General features: G+C 41.8%; 1 protein-coding gene across 2 annotated transcripts in view; it reads right to left on the bottom strand.

Moving 5' to 3' along the window:
• The window catches only part of dnm3b (dynamin 3b), a 45,573-nt gene extending 37,873 nt beyond the window's left edge, over positions 1-7,700 (bottom strand). For both annotated transcript variants that reach the window (XM_084120641.1, XM_084120642.1), the window contains exons 1-4: positions 7,466-7,700; positions 6,855-7,097; positions 1,130-1,203; positions 886-1,035 (exon numbers count right to left, since the gene is read on the bottom strand). In XM_084120641.1, coding sequence (XP_083976767.1) covers positions 886-1,035; positions 1,130-1,203; positions 6,855-7,015 — 385 coding nt within the window. In that variant the 5' untranslated portion in view covers positions 7,016-7,097; positions 7,466-7,700. The remainder of the gene's footprint in view (positions 1-885; positions 1,036-1,129; positions 1,204-6,854; positions 7,098-7,465) is intronic.
• Positions 7,701-22,383: the final 14,683 nt, after the last annotated feature.

The following is a 22,383-nucleotide window of genomic DNA, read 5'->3' as shown; positions in this document are numbered from 1 at the left end:
GGGCTCACTGATAGGCTTAAGCAGTTGCCGCCTGGCAGCCAATGAGCACGCTTATACAGCTTGCTTTGGTCTGCCTGCTGCTGCACTGCGTTGACAATAAATGCAAAATTAAGGATAATTTTTTGGCTTCAGATCTCGAAGAAAGAGAACTTTCCCGAAGCGTAAGCTACTTACGCAATACTCGTTCCCTCTTCTAGAGAGAACCGAGGTTACATTAGGTAACCGAGTACGTTTTCAGAGTTTTAGTGTCAGTACTAAATTACACGACTATCTGTAATGTTGAATATAATGTATAATAATGCAATGGGGGATTTTACTTGATACTGTAATGCCAAATGTCTGATGTTACCAGTAAAAAGTGGACTACGTTATTTTAAATATATCTAGACAGTGACAGAGATCAAGCATATTCGTCTACACTAATTCTGTATTTCCAGCTTCAGAATCATGAATATTGTTATTCTGGTGTCTCTATTGTCCTGTGCATTGGGTTTCCAGCACCAAGTCCAGGAATATTTATTTACACACACAATGTAACACCAAGGAAATTAGCATTTTAATCAACAGTTAATTTTTTGTTAACCTTTTACCATATGTCTTGGAGTATCGCAATAATATCATTTCGTGAGTTCAGTATGGTGATATGTATTGAATCATGACATGAGGGTATCATTACACCCCAGTTTATGTTATATTTTATGTGAAATCCAAATGTGCTTTACAAAAAGGACTGTGTGTACATACCAATCTTGAACCCAAAAGGCTTTTTAAGAAACGGTCTCTGATTTGCATTGACAGCATAAGCAGTGAGATCTAGCTTTGCTCAGTCTGCACTGATGGCTGTTTCAGCAGAGTACATGTATGTTTATGAGTATGTTTCAGTACCGTGTGGGGAAAAAACCCTCAGGTTGATGGGAACGGGGGAAATGCCCTTATTGGCCCCAGTAACGCGGTCCGTCTCGGCCTCGATCTCCTGACGGACCTCATCGAAATCCGTGAACTTCTTCCCTTTGCAGTGCAGGAACTCAGCCCACTCTGTAGAGTCACGATGACACAGGACACACAGATACACACGCATGTTAATCGCTCTGGGCCTGAGACACTGAGTAACGTAGAGATGTGGCTTCACCTGTGTTGGAGCTGATGAGCTGCAGAACCAGAGGCCTGCGAGTGACAATGCCAGATCCACGAGGAAGAAAATCCCTGCGGAAAACACAGAACCGTGTCACTGGCTAGAAGTGTCTGTGCATTTTATACTCTACAGGGGTAAATCAGTGGACCGGGTAATCAGACCACATTATAGCTGTGCCTGCTTGCCTGGTTAACACAAATGTGTCCAAATCTACTGGCACTAAGATCAACGAACATTTACAGTGTTTATAGTCATTGTATGAATGGGCAATTAAACCTCACTGGTGGCCTTGTTAAAGATGAATGAAGAATACTCCAATACTTCCAGTGTTTTTTGAGTGAATTTTGTGATGTGTTTCATATAATTTCAGGCATGCTGTGTATTTTTCTATCAGTAAACTGGATTGTGTCATCCATGTATATCGGCCACCCGACCGGACCAGATATGGCATCAGCCACTAAAAGCCACAGTGGTTGATGGCTAACATTATAGTATTGGGATTCTTTGGAACTGTCTTCCTGGAACTGTTCAAGACTGAGACACACTCAGACTGAAGATTTCTGTACCATACATACGTCTAACTTCTGTCTCAAGCTTGCAGTTACACAGAATTAGTCAGAAACACTGCATCACAAATACTCAAGAGATTTGATTTACTACAAATATCACTCACAGTAGCATGATCTGGTTTGTTTCTCGCCTCTTCTACAGATGCTAACAGTCAGTACTGGTGGTTTTATGATGGACCTCAATGACTCACTTTACCCTAAAACACCATCTTACATATTACGTTATTGTTACAGTCAGATCAGCCAGGCTCTCACACCAGCCAATCACAGCGCACTCCTTCACCTGAGTTCTAATCACACACACACCTGCACCTCATCATCACTATCATCACCAGCACTATAAAGACACTCTTCACCTCAGTTCATCGTCTGGTCTCTTTATTCGTAAAGGACTACTTACCTTGATATCGCAAACCTCCATTGTCTCCAGCGTCTCTCCTGTGTGTCTCCATTCCTGTAAGAAGAACTATTCCAATCATCACCTGCACACCGCTCTCAAAAGTATAATTGTTCATATCTCTTAACTGCATTCTGTCTCCGCTCTGAACATTTCTCTCCCAGTTCACACCCTCCTTGACTCTGGGTCAGCCGGTAACTTCATCTCGGGAAACCCCTGCCGCCAACTCCACATCCCGACGACCGCTACCCAGACAATCCACCAGGTCCAGTCGGTGACTGGACGACCACTGTGCCGCAAACATGTTTGCTACAGCAATTCCACCTCTGAGGTGATCCTTAGGCGCCCGTGGCTAGTGCAGCATGATCCCATCATCTCCGGGAGAACTGGCGAAGTCCTGAAGTGGGGCAGGAAATGCTTTCCCGACTGCTTCCCTCTGACCCCTCGTCCTGCTCCAGCTCCGGCCGAGGTGCTACCCGTGAACTAGAGATGCGCGGATGGGCTATTATTTCATCCGCAACCGCATCACAAAACTCATCCATCCGCCATCCATCCGCACCAACGTTTTTGACCAATTTTCAAAACCGCACCCTCCCGCCATCCGCTGATTGGCCGATGCAAGGCGCTGCTGATGACTTGGTTCAACCGCCCGCCACCCGCCCAAATTTAATTAAAATATTATTTTTCGTCACGTCATCCGCCCGATCTGCGGTTTATCCGCGGAGTCCGCGGCTGTAACCGCCAACCGTGCATCTCTACCGTGAACTCCACCTCTATTGAGAGTCCCGTGGATAAGTGGTCGGTCGACATCCCAACCTTCTATGCCCCCTTCAGTGACGTCTTCTGCCCTAAAAGAGCCTCTCTGCTGCCTCCAATCTGATACCGGGTAAGCCAGTGCCCCACGGAAAAATGTATCCTCTATCACTCCCCGATCAGAAGGCCATGGAGGAGTATATAGAAGAGGCCCTCCAACAAGGCTACACCCATCCATCTGCGACCCCTGCTGCTTCGAGTTTCTTCTTCATGGCAAATAAGGACGGAGGCTTGCGGCCTTGTATCTATTACCACTCCCTGAACATTCCGCTATCCTCTTCCCCTCGTCCCAGCTGCACTAGAACACCTCCGTGGAGCCAAGGTGTTCACCAAGTTGGACCTCTGCAGCGCATATTACCTCATCCGGATACATGAGGGGGACGAGTGGACATCCTCATCTACTCCTGGAGTATGGCCGACCATCGCCACCACGTTGCGGAGGTCCTGAAACGCCTGAGGGAATTCCACCTGTTTCTCAAAGCTGAGAAATGCTCCATCCTCCATCCCTCAGTGCAGTTCCTTGGTTACCACATCAGTGACACAGGTATCCAGATGGACAAGGGGAAGGTGGAAACCATCAAGAACTGGCCAACACCATCCACCATCAAAGAGCTCCAACGTTTCCTTGGCTTTGCCAATTTCTATCGAAGATTCATCCACGGCTACAGCTCCATCACCAACCCTCTCACCAGTCTCCCGAGAAACAAGCCCAAGTTTCTATCCTGGTCACCACTTGCCAACAAAGCCTTCCAACACCTGAAGGAGAAATTCACCAGTGCACCGCTCCTCGTCCATCCAGATCCTGAGAAACCCTTCATCGTGGAAGTGGATGCCTCCACCAATGGGGTAGGAGCGGTGTTATCTCAGCAGCAGGGAACCCCAGCCAAACTCCATCCATGCGCCTTCTACTCCAAGATGCTCAGCCCGGCGGAGAGTAATCATGATGTCGGTAATAGAGAGCTCCTTGCCATCAAGCTGGCCTTGGAAGAATGGAGGCATTGGTTGGAGGGTGCTCAACACCCCTTCACAGTTATAACTGACCACAAGAACCTGTAATATCTAAGGGAAGTCAAGAGACTTAACCCTCGCCAGGCACGTTGGGCTTTATTCTTTACCCGATTTAACTTTTCCATTTCCTATCGTCCAGGCTCTAAAAATGTGAAGGCTGATGCTCTTTCCCGTCTGTACGCTCCAGAAGAGGTCAGCGAAGAGCCTGAATCCATCCTCCCAAGTGAAGTAATCGTGAGTCCAATCCAATGGTCAGCAGATTCCATTCCCTCCTCCAATGCCTCCAACGCTACTCCGTCGGGCTGTCCCCCCGGTCGTCAGTATGTCACCAGAGCACAACGCACACCCCTGATTCACTCTGCACACACATCTTTGGGCGCTGGCCACCCAGGGGCCAATAACACCCTCTCGCTGCTAAAAGATCGCTTCTGGTGGCCTAACATGGCCAGGGATGTGAGAAGGTTCGTCCAAGGATGTGCAGACTGCACCATGGCCAAGAGTCCTCGCCACCTCACATCTGGCAAACTTCTGCCGCTGCCCATTCCCAACCGGCCATGGTCACTCGTAAAGGACTATTATCTCCAGCAAACTCCATTATCTCCAGCGTTTCTCCTGTGTGTCTCCATTCCTGTAAGAAGAACTATTCCAATCATCACCTGCACACCGCTCTCAAAAGTATAATTGTTCATATCACTTACCTGCATCCTGTCTCCGCTCTGTGTTGTCAAATAAAGTTATATCTTCACTAATCATCTCTTGAGTCTGCTTCCGTAACAGTTATTTAATTTATCCAATGAACACAAGACTAATGGTATTTGTAATAAACGACTACATCCTTTTTTTATTATTTGTTGCCACTGTTGTCATTGTCTCACGCTCTCGGGATGTTAAGGGATAATTCTCTGTAAAGATGCTTCAAAATAAGATGCATTGTGAAAACACTATACAAATCTAACTGACTTGACTTAATTGCCATTTGCTGTTATATATAATTCACACTGATGTTTTTAACATAGTCAAGTCATTTCTAGGAAAATCAAATTAATCAAGTTTTGTTCTCATCCAATAGTGACAGTACAGTCAAATCAATAATATTAACCCCAACTAAACAAGCCAGAGAGCTACTAGTGATGATCTGGGTTATTTATATGTGTTTGTGTGTTATGCAGTGTGATTAAACTATTTGTTTTCTTTCCTTTTCTCCTCTTTTAAGCTTTAGTTTTGTTTATATTTTAATCCCTTTAGCATATGTGAAGTAGTAGGTAGCAGTGCATGTTATTTATTGTTTATTTATTAAGTTACTTAACTGCCCTTTTAACGTTTTCCGTGAATCTTCAACCACTCCATATATTACTGAGAGAGCTCTCAAATGTCCTCTGATTCAGGAGTCCATGGTTGTCCTTGACCTTAGTGCTGTTTAAGACACTGTTAGCCATATTTTTACCCTCATTCATCTGCTGTCATCCAACGGCTGACATCTTATATCAATGAAAGGCAGGTATGTGTCTGTATTAACAAACAAAAGTCCCATGCTGCCTCTGTTTCCAGAGGTGTACCACAGGGTTCACTCCTCGGACCTCTCCTATTCCTGATTTAAACTCTGAAATCATGCTAGTTGAGCCCAAATTCTCACTCAGGTTAGGCCTTAACGCACTGATACACAACTTTTGAGTGATATTCTGTTTTATTGCCCACATAAACCATCTTGTAACATTCTTGCTAGTTTTATCGTTTAATGATCTCGATCTTGATTCAAACACCCACATGATCTTATTCCTAAATGACAGAGATTCGTCTCCGTCTATTGCACCTTTGACAAGTCGGATCACAGGAACATTGAGATCTGTGTTCTGTGTTCAGAGAGAGCCGTTGTCATGTATTGTATGAAACAGCTTCACAAACAGTCTTTTCAAGCACACACCATCATTATTTCTGTGCTACAATAATTCAGATTATCAGAGAAGTACTATAAAAGTGTATAGTTTATACTTGTTATTGGACATAAACACAGATGTCTTCATCACCTTTTGAAAGTAACTTCAAAAAAATTGTATCATTACAGAATTCCACCAGAAGGTGGCGACACATTTATGAACAATCATTGCTCAAAAACACCGATTTATCTAGTAATGAAACAAGTGATGTCTTTATGAGTGAGTCATTGAATCATTCATTTAATCTGATTTAAATTAAAATAAAATAATAATAATTCCAATTAATTTAATATTTTTAAATAGACTGCAGCAATTAACATTTTATCTGAACCAGTAAATTATCTCTATTTTAAACAGAAAAAAATTGTGATTCTCAATTTATACCGAATCTTGCAGCTCTACTTTCAAACCAATCACCCATACGTTTATTATCATTTATTCATTATTATTCATACCATTCCAGTGTGTTATTTAACTTACTTGTTGCATAATTTACTGTCCCCCTATTAGTACAGATAAAGCTCAGTCAGAACTCATTACTGCCTTATTAGGTAGCAGTTTATGTATATTATAGCTACTAGTATATTAAATGTAGTCATGTGACTGTCATTAAGTGTGCACCCTCCCATACGAAAATTAACCTTGGTTTTATAATAGTAAAAGTGTAGTAACCATAGTTTTTTGACAGATTGATTATCATTTGTATAACCAGAGTTTTACAACAAATACCATGGTTAATTTATAGTTTAACTATAATAACCATCTTTTTTGTTTTTGTTTTAGTAAAACCATGATTAATTTGTAGTTTAACTATAATAACCATCTTTTTTCTTTTTTCTTAAATAACCATGTTTTTTGGTTTTTCTTTTAGTAAAACCATGGTTAATTTAAAGTAGGCCTATAACTAAAATAACCTTTTTATTTTATTTTATTTTTTTAGTAAAACCATGGTTAATTTGTAGTTTAATTATAATAAGCATGTTTTCATCATCCTCACTCACTTCCCCACGAAGTTCTCCAGCACGGAGCTCTTGCCGGCGCTCTGCCCGCCCACCACCGCGATCTGCGGCAGGTCCAGGTTACAGCTCTGCCCGATGGAGCTGAAGGCGTCCTGGAGCCGGTTCACCAGCGGGATCAGGTCCTCCATGCCCCGGTTCCCCATGATGAAGAGGAGGAGGATGAAGATGCGGCAGAGTCTGAGGAGCTAAAGGAGGAGGAGACGCGCACACACACGCGCATCCAAGCTACACACACACACACGCACACAGATAGAGACACACACACACAAACATTGCGCAACTGTTTCTGTCCGCGAGCACAGATTGTCAAGGGCACTGGAGAACAGCGGATCCTCAGCATTACTCCATGATAATATACATCTCTGAGTGCATTAAACACGCGTTATAAGGGATGCAGGCCTAGATGCATTTACACTGATGACATAAGGGATGAAGATGCATTTAAACCGAGAATGATAAGGGATGTGCATGCATTCATAAGGGACGCTCTATATTTATATGGATGACATTAGGATGTGGATGTTATGATTTAATACGTCATCGGCCCGTCGCCTGCATATAAACTGGCATTATTGATGCAGGGAAAGACTTACCGTTATCCTGCTCCACCTGAGCCGCCTGAGAGCCGCAGCAGCCTTAACGCGCTAACCCTAATCCAGTCACTGGTGCTGACACAAACCCAGACGCGTGTTATTGTCGCAGATCGGAAAACACACATCTGTATGTCACGCTATTTCATCCTATCGTCTTTCTCTCCGAACACAAATTAATCGCCCTGCAACGCAGCCGCACTCATTACGATGCACTTGGCGCAGGACGCAACCAATCAGCGGCCAATCACTATCACGCGCTCATGAATATTAATCGAGTCCGGCTGCAGTCGCGCGCTCTGTTTATTGGAGCGTTCGGTCACGAAACCTCATTAATATTCATAGTCCAAGCCTTCACTCGAGGAGGAACCGCTAATTGGTCAGATCTCCAACCAATGTCTTTGCCTGTCAACCAATCGGCGAGGAGTACTGGATGAACGTGCTGTTACGCGCTTAATATTCATGAGCAAATCCTCCTCCGCCATAGTGGATAATTCACACCGAGAAAACACCAACCTGTCATCTAGAAAACACTTCACACACACTGAAACAATGACTGGTTTTCTCATATACTGAGGGATTTCCCCACACCGCTTTATTTTAGCGTCGGGTCGACAATCATTTCGCCTGTAGATCAGATTTCCACCAGCCTATAGATATCATTAGATAAGACAGCAGAATGTACATTAATGCAGCGTGTATGTGATTGAAACACCGTTAATAAACTCTGCCGACACGATATTGAAATAAAACCTAAGCCTGTAAGCCTGAGGATGATTTGCAGGCCTTCTCTCCTCTTTCATGAAACACTTCGGCTTTATGGATCTTTTTAAATTAAGAATTTTATTTTCTCCCACATATTATTATTTAATTAGGGAAACTTCCCTGTTTGCTGAATTTAAGGGGGAAATGTATATCATTTATACTCAATTTGTCTGTATAATCACCCTTGATTTTTAATGGTTAAAGTCCCCATGAAATTGGACAATAGTTTTTTTAATTAAATATTGCAGTGTTTATTATAAATGATTTATCGGTGCACATCATCTTTATTGTTTTAATAATCTTGAATCAGAATACTGTATCTTCCCCTCCCTCTTGCATCTCTTCTCTTCTCTGATGACGATCTAAAAAGTAATATTGTGTTTTTAAAGGGGTCATCGGATGCCCATTTTCCACAAGTTGGTAAATTTCTACTAGTATTAAAATAGTAAAGTACTTATTAGTTCACTTGTAGTACTGATGCAGTACAAATGAGAAACGTAGTTGTGAACTAGCTGTGCACTTAAAGTTAACGTAAACGTATAAAACTTATACGTAAACGTATACTTTATTTACTAAAAAGTGTGCCAATTTAGTCCCAAGCAGTGTTGAAATAGGACACTTACAAGTTTACTTATTTGTAAATGTGATTAGTATACTTACCACATAAATTGTACTTAAAAATATACTTTAACTTTACTTAAGTTTATCTTGAAGTATACTTCTCTTCCGTAGGGGTAGTTTACATGTGACTGTATTTACATATGAGTCGAAACAGCGGCAGGAAAACAGACACACACACACACACACACACACACACACACTCTGCTGTGAGGAGACACGGTTCTGACGCCTGTACTGAACTGTGATGGACAACATTGCTAATTGTCCTTAGCTATGTGGTTTATTTAGTGCTTTGTTTTGTTTTATGGTGAGTTTATCTATATGTGTTGTAAGTTTGTGTCTGTAAAGCACTTTGGTCAACTAGGGCTGTTTTTAAACGTGCTTTAGAAATAAAACTTGATTGACTGATTGAACATCACGACTGTAAATGAGATAAAAACTACATGACATTCAGTCCTTTAGGGTCTCATCTTGCTGTCTCTGGTTCGTTCACAGGTCTCAGGTCTGTGTTGTGTTCATATATCAGTCCAACCGCACTAGTGCTGGTCTGGAAGCGGAGACTCATCTTTACAGCGTCCTGGTCCTCTAGTGTGGTTCAGATGCCAGTGTTCACTTATCACTATATCACCAGAGTTCACTTAATCCAACCACACATCAGGTGTGAACAGACTCGAGGAGTGACGGCTCCCTCTGGTGGCTGGAGGAATGGGCTTATATAATTTTTTTTTTTTTTTTTTTTTTTTTTTTTATTATGCTTCAACAACACAAACAAACAAGGTACATTATCAAATCTCTGAATATAACTGAAATTGTTCAGCCTTAGGTTGAGCACAGCTAGTACAAAGAACAGAAAACTCACAACAAACAAATAATTAAATAAAAATAAGTACAAACATAAATAAAATGAAAACTAAATCAAAAGGGGCATTTTAAATTAATTTAAACGTATCCAAAAGAGAAATCAATGTAAGGGCTTTCTGATTTTGAACTATTTTTAAAGATTTGCACAAGAGTTTAACCTCATTCATCCACTGATTAAAGTTGGGTTTAGATTTAAACCATCTGCATTTATGAATGAAAAACTTTCCAAAACATAACAAGAAATTAAAAACAAAATCACACTCTTTGTTTTCCAGATAAACACCAAACCTAATTAACTTTAATCCTCCTAGACCTTATCCAATCCTGCACCTCTCTCCAAAAGGGTTGCACCATATCACAACAGAAGAAGACGTGCGCTAAATTCACAAAAAAACACAATTATTCACATCAAAATTAAGTTTCAATCTTAAAAATTCATTTCTAGGATAAATCTGGTTTAAACTCGTTTAAGTTAAGCTTCAGGAGGGAGGGAAAAGACAAATAATTTTTCCTAATTTTTTTCATTTCAACCGTATCAAAATCTTTAAGCGTGTATTCCTGTCTAATTGGGTTTGTAAGTAAGTAAGTAAAATTTATTTATACAGCGCCTTTCACAGACACAATGGGTCACAAGGCGCTTTACAATAGACAATAAAACATAATAAAACACTTTGAAATCAATTGAAACAGATAAAATTAACAACATCTACAACATAGATCACCCAAAAGCTAACTTAAACAAGTGAGTCTTCACTTGTCTCTTAAAATTGTCCACATTCTCAGCATACCTAATACTGATCGGTAAAGCATTCCATAGACGAGGTGCGATAGCGGCAAATGCTCTATCCCCACCTGTCTTTAGGCGAGTTCGTGGCGTAGCTAGCAGATTTTGATTATTAGATCTGAGGGACCGGAGAGGTGTATGAAAATGAATTAAATCCGCAAGATAAGAAGGGGCCTGGCCATATAAGGCTCGATATGTTATGGTGAGAATTTTGAATTGGATCCTGTAAGTTACAGGAAGCCAATGAAGGGAACAGAGTATTGGGGTGATGTGGGTGCGCCTATTTGATCGGGTAAGTAACCTAGCAGCTGAATTTTGAATGGATTGTAGTCGATGAAGAACAGATTTGTTGAGTGAAGAAAAAAGTGAGTTACAGTAATCAATACGGGATGAAATAAAAGCATGAATGAGCATCTCCAGTTCCGACTGAGAGACCACAGACCTCAATTTACTAATATTACGTAAATGAAAAAAACAAGATTTGGTCAAGGATTTAATGTGGGTTTCAAAAGATAAGGATTTATCAAATATAATCCCAAGGTTCCTTAAACTAGGCTGCACAGCAGATGCCAAAGGTCCAATGTCCCGTATAATCAGAGGTATAGCGTTGTCTGGTGCTACAATTAAAACCTCAGTCTTATCTGGATTCAGCTGCAAAAAACTTTCGGCCATCCAGCTGTTTATGACATCTATACAATCTAAAAGCCTCGAAAGTTTGGATGACTCATTTCGCCGGAAGGTAAAGTGAAGCTGAATGTCATCTGCGTAAAAATGATAGGAAATATTAAAATCTCGTATATCTGACCCAGAGGCAACAAGTATAAAATAAACAATATTGGGCCCAACACAGAACCCTGTGGAACACCACAAATCAGGGGTGACGAGGCAGATTTAAAATCACCAATAGATACGTCAAAACTTCTATCTGTAAGATATGAGCTAAACCAATCTAGGGCCACTCCTGACACGCCGACCCACTCGCGCAATCTCATAATCATGATATTGTGATCCACAGTATCAAAGGCAGAACTCAGATCCAAAAGTACCAATACTGAACATAGGCCTGCATCCGATGCCACTTGAAGGTCGTTATTAACTCTCACTAAAGCGGTCTCAGTCGAGTGTCTCTTCCTAAATCCTGACTGAAATTTATCATACAATTCCAAGTTCTCTAATACAGCAGTAAGTTGATTAGCAACAACTTTCTCTAGAATTTTAGACAGCAATGGCAACTTTGAAATTGGCCGATAATTCTTCAAAACTGCTGGATCTAAATTAGGCTTTTTTATTATAGGATGAATAGTGGCATGTTTAAAATAAGACGGAACACAGCCTGAGGCCAGTGAACAATTGATAATATCTACTATACTAGTACCAATTGCAGGGAGTGCTTTTAAGAATAATGAAGATGGTATAATATCTTGTGGACAGGAGGATATATTCATTTTATTAATCAAATTTAGCAAATCTGGAAGAGTGATTGGTTTAAAAGACTCAATGGTAATCGGCCTAGCTGAACGAATATCATCGACAGTAAAGTGTGGTCCATGCAGAATATTTGATCTAATAGACTGCACCTTATCAATAAAAAAGGACATCAGTCTATCACAATCATTTTGAGGATCAATTGTTGTCACAGCTGCTGGGGGTGATACAATATTATGTATAGTATCAAATAATATCTTAGGGTTACGCTTAGAGGAGGAGATTAGATTAGAAAAATAGGCAGCCCTGCATTTCGCAACTAAATCGTTAAAATCCTGCATAAGTTCCTTAAGATACAGGCGGTGCACTTCAAGCCCAGTTGATTTCCACAGGCGTTCGATGGTACGGCACCTCCTCCTGAAACAACGCACATCTTCCGTCATCCAAGGCGTGGTGTTACAGATGGGTTTAGTTTTTATCTTTAAAGGGGCCACTTCGTCCAAGACGGAAGAGCAGACATTATTAAAAGATTGCATTAAGAGCTCAACATCATTTTTACAACCCATCAAATTAAAATCACAGTCAAATCGAGAGCTAAATTGCTCAACAGTTGTTTGCGTAATAATGCGTGATTTTATCAGACGATTCTGACAAGGCGGGTCTGCAATAGTAGAAAGATTAAAAAAGATGCACTTATGGTCACTAATCGACATATCTTCACAACATAATGCATCGACATCCAAACCTAAAGTAAAAACCAGGTCTAATGTATGACCACCAGTATGTGTGGGTCCATGAACATGCTGCTTTAGATTATGTGAATCCGTAATACTAAGAAACTCTTTTGCAGCATGATTATCAGCAACTTCAGTGTGAAAATTAAAATCCCCAACCATTAATAATTTTTCAAAATTAATAACGGATGACATGAAGTCCGTAAACTCTGTTAAGAACTGCCCAGCAGGACCAGGCGGACGATAAATGAGGATGCAGTAGAACGGCTTTATCCGACCAACTCTCGTGATTTGAAGTTCAAAAGAGGAAAAAGTTTCCACGCTCACCAGTTGACAGTGGTAGCTATCTCTCCATACCATAGCAAGACCTCCACCGCGGCCAGAAAGACGAGGGGATCCAATGTACGAGTAGCCAACAGGACACAGCTCATTTAAATGAATAAATTCCGCGTTGCGTTGCCAAGTTTCTGTAAGTAATAGAAAGTCCAGATTTTGCCTTACAATCAGATCATTTAAAATATGCGCCTTATTCGTGACAGAACGGGCATTTAACAAGCACACATTCACAGAAGAAATGACTGAGTCTTCAGAAATGGCAGATGATGTGCACTCAATAGTCCTGAGCGCAGACAGTCCACGACGGGCCCGGCCAAGGTGGGGGGGAGGTGGGTGTCTCTTCAGCAATCCACCGGACGCATCTGGAAACACTGGCCGCAAATAGGATGCTCTTTCGGGGATCCAAGGCCAGGCAAAGCCCGGTTGGTAGAAAAGTAAAGGATTACAATCCACAAGCAGGCAGTCCGTCCGGTTGACAGCAAGGGAGTATTTCCATAAGCAGCGATTCTTGACCTGGAAACCTGCTCTGGTCCCTCGCCTCCTCCGTTTCCCACGCTTCTTGGGCAGGTACGCTGACTTTCTTCTCCCGTCGCAGTGCAGCGTGAGATTGTGATCAGGTATGTACAAACGAACACAGGGTGGTAATGGAGGTGGATCATCGATACCCATAAAACCGGTCATTTCAACTCTAATTCGCATTAGCAATTGCCGATCGTAAACCAAGGTTGCTGATACTTTTGTGGACAGGAATAGTGGCATTAAAAGGCATATTAAAATAAGTATCTGGGACGCGGCAAAGCCAAACACAGGCGCCATCGTCACTTCCATCGTTTGGGTAATAAGCCTGTAAAATAAAACTTCTAATGACTCTATTTGAACATTTTTCATCACAGAAATCACAACCTTCTAGAGAAGGAGAGCTGCCTCAGTTCTAGGAGACTTTAGAGTACAGCGTGTCTTCTTTCACCATTAATCTTAAAGGAACTGGTATAGCTCTGATCAGTCTATTACAAATATTAACGGTACACTGTAACTGGAATTTCTCACAGAACTCTCTATACAGTAACAAACTTCCATTATCATCCAAGAAATGGGCATTAGCCCAAATCCCTTTAGATTTCCATTCCTCAAGATATACAGATTCTCTGCCAAACTTTATATATCTGCTATTCCAAACTGGAGAGTTGTGAGAAGTCATGTTTGAACACTAGTTTCCAGTAGAGCTGCACTTGCTGATGGAAGGCTGGAGGTTTAACTGGTAACGAGGCGCACTCAAAGTCACAACATAGCTAAATGTTTATTCCCCCAGTCTGTTAAAGATAGCATTGGGGACAGTAAACCAGAACGAGCGGCTATTTTTAATGAAGGATTTCAAAACACCATTCATAATGTCTAAATCGATCATATTCACACCACCGTCTTCATATTTTTTAATCAGGTCATCCTTTCTTATGTACTGACACTTATTCCTCCAAATAACTTTAAGATTCACCTTATTTATTAGTTTAATCATTCGTGTCGATATGGGCAAGGAGAAAGGAAAGATGAGTCGGGACAAACTATCCATTTTAGATAAAAGAACCCTTCCAAAAGTGTAAGATCCCCTGCAGACATCTATTTATGGACTAACATTTATCTGTTATTCGACACATTCTTATTCTCCATAACATCTTCATCTTTAGAAATAATAATAGCCTTGAAGCTTTAGAAAACTGGTCAACAGAGTGTAAAGCTACTGGAATTTGATACTCAGTGTTGTGTCGTCAGCAAACTGACTTATAATTATTTGTCTATCCAACACTGTTAAACCTTCAATACCATTATTTTTAATCAATATAATAACTCTGCAACCATTATAAATAATAATGGTGAGCTCCCACATCCCTGACGAATCCGCCTTTTACTTGGAAATCTTGAGATGCATCACGTTTTGGGTTTGTTCATGTCTTGTTTCCCTGTTTGTCATGTGATTCCCTGTTTGTCATGTGATCCTGCCATGTCTTGTCATTGGTTAATTGTCTGATCATTGTTCACAGGTGTCCCTTGTCTTGTCATTAGTCTGTGTATTTAGCCCTCTTGTTTGCCATGTGTCTGTGTCAAGTATTGTTTCCTGTAATCTGCTGTGATGTAAGTTTGTGTTCATGATGATGCTTTGGTTTTTGTTTTCATGCCACGCCATGTTTTTGTTTCATGTTTTATTTTAGTTACGATAAACTGCACTTGGGTTCTCCTTTACACTTGCCTCCAGTGGATCCCTTATTACAGAATACTTGACCCCAAACAATGAACCCAGCAGTTGATATTCTTAGGCCCTGTCCCATTTCTCCCCCCTTAAAACTTCCACTTGGTTTTGAGTGCCCTCGAAAGTAAAGTCCCCTCAATGAGGGAAGTGGAGTTGAAGATCTTTCCCTATGAAATGGGACACCACTATATGCAAATTAGCGTGGCAAACCTCACTACAGCTGTGTCCCAATGTGAAGGCTGCATCCTCCGAAGGCCGTATTTGAAGGCCGATTGGCCGCATTTGAAGGCTGATTGCGTCAAGCGGCTCGATGAAGGACGTCCCAATTCAGTTCTGCATCCTCCGAAGGCCGTATTTGAAGGACGGTTGCATCATCACGCCGCGACGAAGGCTACCCTGATTCAAAAGTGACGCCAAATGCGCCCTTCGTTTCCTCGTGAAAGGAAGGATACATAAATGGACACTTAGCGGCCTATCCTACCCTATAAGTCATTGCGTGCCGGTGACGACAGCATTTATTTATTTATTTTTAAAGGCGGCCGAGACTAGAGATCGGTGGTGGACAGCAAATTCACATTTAAATGTAAGTATTATGTTTTCATTTACTCAAATAGCTAGTGAAACCAGAGTTAAAGTTTATTATAAACTTCATCTTAACTCCTTTGTCACCATTGCGTGGCTTCATTTGTCAGGTAGTTTGAGGCTAAACTTGTGGTAATAACGTTATTAGTTTAACGACCTATTTGTAATACTTGCACTAGTCTATCTCACTTGTGTATTATAAGAAATATCACTCACCCAATAAAGCCTAAATCAATAAGAAAAGCAGTAGATAATGCAATGGGGTTTCACTTTTATGTGTTTTTGTAATGCTGTCATGCAAGCTATGTGTTTTTAACCAAATTTGAGTATACAGAAATATTAAGTATATTTTGCATGTCTTGATGTGTCATATTTTGCAGTGTTAACAATGCACTTAAGATTGCACCCCTGTGTTAAGTACCCTTTTCTGCTTTTTTAGAACAATTCAGGGAAAAATGGGTCTGGGGACCCATGTGTGTATATATATATATATATATATATATATATATATATATATATATATATATGTGTATATATGTGTATATATATGTATATGTATTGTGCTGTTGTAGTTAACAAGCCATGGTTAATTTGCTCTGCCGTTAGGATTGCAAGTGTCCTGGGACAGGAGAGAGTGTGAGTGGGTGTAGGTTTCCACTGAATGAAGCCCTAGCTTGACACTTGTCCACTCCCTTCGTCAGAATCCACATCAATAAATCCACAGACCACTCGTGAAAAAACGTATCCGTTTACTCAGTTAGCATCAAAAACATCAGCACAGGAATATTACATAAAATAAAAATGATTAATTAACGACAAAAAAGGGAGAAAAAAGGTCAAAAAACTATGTGGCTCCACTCTCTGCTTGCCTGACTGTTCACTAAGAAACTATTACAATTCTCGCGAGAGTATTCCAAGCAATTAAAGGTACATGCGATTTAGGTAAGTGCGATAACAATCCTCTATTCCCAAAATATCACCAATGTAATATAAATGCACTCTAAATTATCCATACACATTTTAGATGATTACAAAATTAACTCCTTGCATTACTGTAAATATTAACTGCATCAACCTGTAAATACTGTAAATATTCCCTTCAATTTCCTCCACATAAATGAATCATGTAAATTACTATTTAACGCATAAATCAAAATTATTTATCAGTTAACTGCATTTAGGCTCCTACATTACCGGCCCCTAATTGTTATCAATGTCCTTGAAACAATTACTCAAAACTTAAATTAAAGGAGCCTACATGCTAACTAACAAACTATCTAAAGAAATCTTCTTGGTCTTCGCCCTGTACGAAATAGGGTCTTTCCTTTGAAACAGTTTAGGCTATAAATTGTCCGCGGATCCTTGAAGAAGACATAGCTTTGTTATCGGACGACAAAGCTCGCTGCTCTTAGTCTTGACTTTCACTTGACGAACGAAGCCTTTCTTGTCAGGAAAAATCTCCACAATTCTTCCAAGTGGCCATGAATTTCTGGGCGATGTATCATCTACAATCAGGACTACATCACCAACACTGAAGTTTCTTCCAGGAGTGGACCATCGTTGACGTTCCTGGAGCTGCATAAGATATTCTTTACACCAGCGCTTCCAGAAGACATCCGCGAGGTACTGGACTTGCCTCCATCTGCGGTTAGCGTACTGGTCATCCTTGCTGAACACTCCAGGGGGTAACTCAGGCTTGACCTTGAGTAACAACAGGTGGTTGGGCGTTAAGGCCTCTAAATCATTGAGATCTGAAGATGCCTGGGTGATTGGTCTGCTGTTTATGATGGCCTCAGCTTCACACAGTAAGGTATGGAGACCTTCTTCATCCAAAAGTTGTTCCTTCACTGAGATGTTCAGAATTTTTCTCACCGAGCGGATCAGCCGCTCCCAGCTTCCTCCGTGGTGAGAACCTGCTGGCGGATTAAAGTGCCACTGAACTCCCTTCTCCTGCAAGTTCTTTGCTATCTTGCTGGTGTTCCATTCTTTTATTGATTTTTTTAACTCACTGTCAGCCGACCTGAAGTTGGTTCCATTATCAGAGTACATCTCTTTGACTTGTCCTCTTCTTGCAATAAATCTTCTAATTGCATTGAGGCATGCATCAGTGTCAAGTGAAGATGCTACTTCTAGATGTACGGCTCGTATGGCAAGACATGTAAAGATGACACCGTATCTCTTTATTTGCCCTCTTCCTCTTTTCACCAGAAATGGACCAAAGTAGTCAACACCGACTCTTGTGAATGGAGGACTGTCAGGCAGAACCCTGCATCTTGGTAGATCAGCCATGAGTTGCTTACCGGCAGTTCCGTGTAGTTTCTTACAGCTGATGCACTTGGACAAGAACTTTCTAATAGCGCCGTTTGCACCGGGAACCCAGAATCTTTGACGCAGTTGTGCCAACATATGATTTCTCCCGGCATGAGCTGTAACATCGTGAATGTGCTTCAGCACAAGCATCGTGATGTGTGAATCTTTTGACAATATGGATTGCTGCTTGGAATCCTCTGGCATTGCTGGGCGGCTCATCCTTCCACCAACTCTAATGACTCCGTTTTGAAGTACAGGGTTCAGCTTGTAGAGTGAACTACTCTTCTTTAACCTTTGATGTTCCTTTAGCATAGTCAAGTCTTCTTTGAAGCTTTGTTTTTGAAAGTATTTCACGATTTCTCGTTCTGCTTCAGTCAAACCTTCACAGGTTAGGTGTGTTCCTTTGAAAGCTTTCTTGAACTGATTAATTCTGTTTTCTCTGTGTGAGTTTGGTTCCTTTCTCATTGCTTTCAGTTCCTTAAGCAAATCTTTAAATTTCAGAAACCAGGCCACAGCGCGTTTTAGATTTGTCCAGGATGAGTAATAGGTCATCAACTGTTCCATAGCATCTTTGGGCTCTTGCGTCTGAATAACATGCGCTTGAACTACCTTTTTAACCTCTGAGTTGTCAATGTCCAGCATTCCAGGATCTGGATTTTTGGGCCACTGGTCTTGTGCACAGAGCAGAAAACTTGGTCCTGAAAGCCAGCTTTCACTATTCAAGAACGCTTCAACAGTCTGTCCTCTCGAGACATGATCAGCAGGATTCAGATTGGTATTAACGTATCTCCACTGTGAAGTCTGAGAGTGCTCCAGGATTGTTGTGATCCTATTGGCAACGAAAGTCTTGAATCTTGTGCCTTCGCTGTTCAAATACTTCAGCACAGCCGTGCTATCTGTCCAAAAAATTGATTCGTTAAGATCCAGTTCAAGCTCTTTCTTCAGAAGCTTGTCCATCTTAACGGCAACTGTGGCTGCAGTCAATTCCATTCTTGGTATGGTTGGAGACTTTAAGGGCACAATCCTTGCCTTTGCCATAATCAGGGTGGATTGAGCTTCACCGCTTGCAGTGCGTAGCAGTAGGTAACTTGTTGTTCCGTATGCGTCTTGACTAGCATCAGCAAAATGATGTAACTGTGCAAAGACTGCCGCACCAAACTGCTTTGACTTAACACATCTGTCAACTCCAAAGGTCTCAAGCTGTTGCAATCCAGACATCCACCTTTTCCAACTCTTAATGACGTTATCAGGCAGGTCTTCATCCCAGCTATACTTCTGCCGGCATAAGTCTCGCAAGATTCTTTTTGCAGGCAGTACTACTGGAGCAAGAAAACCCATCGGATCAAAAATGGAACAGACGAGGGAAAGCAGGCCTCTCCTAGTGTGTGGTCGAACCTTGAGGTTGATTTTGAACTTGAACTGATCCGTTTCGGCACACCAATGAATTCCCAATGCTCTCTCCATTGGCAAGTTATCTTCATCCAAGTCCAAATCCTGAAAACCCTTGGCCCTTTCCTCTTCAGGAATGGAGTTGAGCAACCTTCGACTGTTACTCGACCATTTCGTTAGTCGAAATCCACCTTTTGCCAACATGCTCCTCAAGTCAGCGCAAAGGGTAATTGCGGTGTCTTCATCTGTAACTGACTTAAGACAATCGTCTACATAAAAATTCTTCTTCACTGTTTTGGCAGCTTCTTGACCAAATTCATCCTCAAAATCTGTAGCACATTTCTGAAGTGCAAAAGTTGCAACACTTGGCGAAGACGTCGCACCAAAGATGTGGACCAACATCTTGTATTCAACAAGTGCCTGCTCGCAGTTCCCCTCGGGCCACCAAAGAAACCTGAAGAAATCCGTGTCTTCATCGCTGACTCTGACCTGGTGGAACATAGCCTCCACGTCAGCCATGACCGCCACGGTCTCTTGTCGGAACCTTAAAAGGACCCCCACTAGTGAGCTTGTTAGGTCACGTCCCTGTAGGAGCTGTTGGTTCAGCGATGTTCCTTGAAAGCTCGCTCCACAATCAAAAACTACACGCAGTTTTTGCTTAACTGGATGTCTAACTCCGTGATGAGGCAGATACCATGTTCGTCCCTCAGTTGGCTGAGATTCAACGCTATCCAGCTTCACTGCGTAGCCTTTCTCAATCTTTTCCGTAGGTTCAACGCACGTTGCTCTGCGACTGATCTGTTGTTTGGCATGCTCAATGACTTGTTCTTCACCGGCAGGCAAACACTGTAATGACCATCCACGAGTTTTGAGGACTGAGACACCATGTCAATAAACTGGTGATCATCTTTGGACATTTCAATGTCTTCGTTTTGTCCAGCATCAGGAAAGTCCTGCTTGAACTGCAGTTGCCAGAGCTATTCTAGCTTGGCTACAGAGATACGATTGGTGGTTACTCCTGTCAATGTGTTTGTCTCCCTTATACCGCTTCCACCCCTGAGTGGCCCATTTACTGTCCAGCCTAATATTGTTCTTACAGCGTATGGGCCGTCATCCACGCTGCTAACCACCTGCAGTGGCTCCATCGCCTTGGGAACATTTGCTCCTATGAGTAATCCAACCTCTGCTTGGATAGTGGGGAGTTTCACCTCCTTTAGATGAGGCCAACTGTCAACATCCTCTTGGCGGGGAATATTGTCTTTGGTTACAGGGATGTTTTTCTGTGAAAACACCTCTGAAAGTTCAATAAAGTGATTGCCATCCAAGCTAGTGATTTCCATTCCATTCACAATGCAAGTGTTAACAATAGATTCATTCCCCATTGTTTGCAACAAGATGCTTGCATTGCGTCCGTTCATATTCAGCTGGTTTATTAAAGACTCCGTAGCGAAAGTAGCTGAGCTACCTGGATCCAAAAATGCGTACGTTGTCACTGCCTTGGTTCCCTTTTGTGCTTTGACACACACTGGAATGATCAAAAGAGCACAGTTTTCCTTACCGGCCTCGGTGACAGCAAAAGTTTCTTTCATGTGTACAAGGGCACTTGAGACAGATTGCTGCTCACAACGCTCGCTTGTGGCTTCTTCTCGCAAGCCTTTAATGTTCATGTGCAGCAGTGTGGGATGCAGTCGAGAACATTCCTGACATTGAGCTTTCTCTTTACAGCTGTTACTCATATGACCATGTTTCAAACATGCAAAACACAGACCTTTGCTTCGCAGGAAGTCAATCTTTTCCTTGTGCGGCTTGCTCTTGAGTTTTCTGCAAATTGTGAGACTGTGTTGCTCTCCCTTGCAATAAACACAAGGCTTGCTGTTTGCATCCACTAAGACATTTTGTGTTTTTGGCGTTGGTTGTTTGTCATTTTCAGTTTGGGAGGAGACGATGGCTGCTGTGAATACTTTCTTTGGTTTGAGTGTCTCTGCGTATTTTAGGTGTGTTTTCTGTTGTACTGGTTGTTTTGGCCTGGAGGTGGTTTCTTGTATGTTCCCATAGAGTGGGTGTAGTAAATATCTAACTTGCTTGTTGACAAATTCGACAAAATCCTTGAACTTCACCCTTTTTTTTGTTTTTTCTTGTAGGTCGCACGCAGACTTTCTCCAAGCTTCTTTGAGTTTGTACGGCAGCTTGTTAGCTAGTGCCTTTATGTTAGCTGTGTTGTCCAAGTGTTCGTGTTGCAGCAGCCTGTGAGGAACAATGCGAAAGACTTCAGTGCAGCGCCATCTTCTGACTTGATTGTCTGCCAATCCAAAGCCTCCTTTATGTAAGCTTCTGCAATCTTGTAGTCATCACCGTAAAACTCCTTCAGAATTTCTTTCGCTTTAGCATAACCTGCTGAGGGTTCCATGTGAATGCAGCTTTTTACCAACTCATGTGGTTGTCCACTTGTGTACTGCAACAAAAACTGTAAGCGATCACGACTGTCACCAGTGCGATCTTCAACTCCGTGTTCAATAGATCTGATAAAGGATTTATACTCAAGTGGATCACCCTTGAATGTTGGAATGGTGAGCTCAGGGAGTAATGTGGCTTTGTGATTCTTCACAAGGTACTCAGTGACGTCAACTTGCTGAGAGATAGCCTTGCATAAACTATCAAGCACTGGTCCATCATTGAGGTCCATGTTCGATGCAGTCAGAGCTCTTTGTGGCCTTGCTAGCTGAACCTTGTTTTCAAGATTGGACGTAGGCTGTGTTGGTGGTTGGTAGGTGGTGTTCACCTTTGTTTCAGTGATCTGTTCATTAGCTTCTATACTGCTCTCGGCTGCTTGTGTGCACTCATATTTTGCATCTGACTCTGCAAGAGCGGTCTG

This window comes from Abramis brama, assembly GCF_963993115.1.
Source record: "Abramis brama genome assembly, chromosome: 7".
In the NCBI taxonomy this organism is placed as follows: domain Eukaryota; kingdom Metazoa; phylum Chordata; class Actinopteri; order Cypriniformes; family Leuciscidae; genus Abramis; species Abramis brama.
Note: the sequence above shows the minus strand (reverse complement) of the source record. Positions and strands in the feature narration are given on the sequence as shown.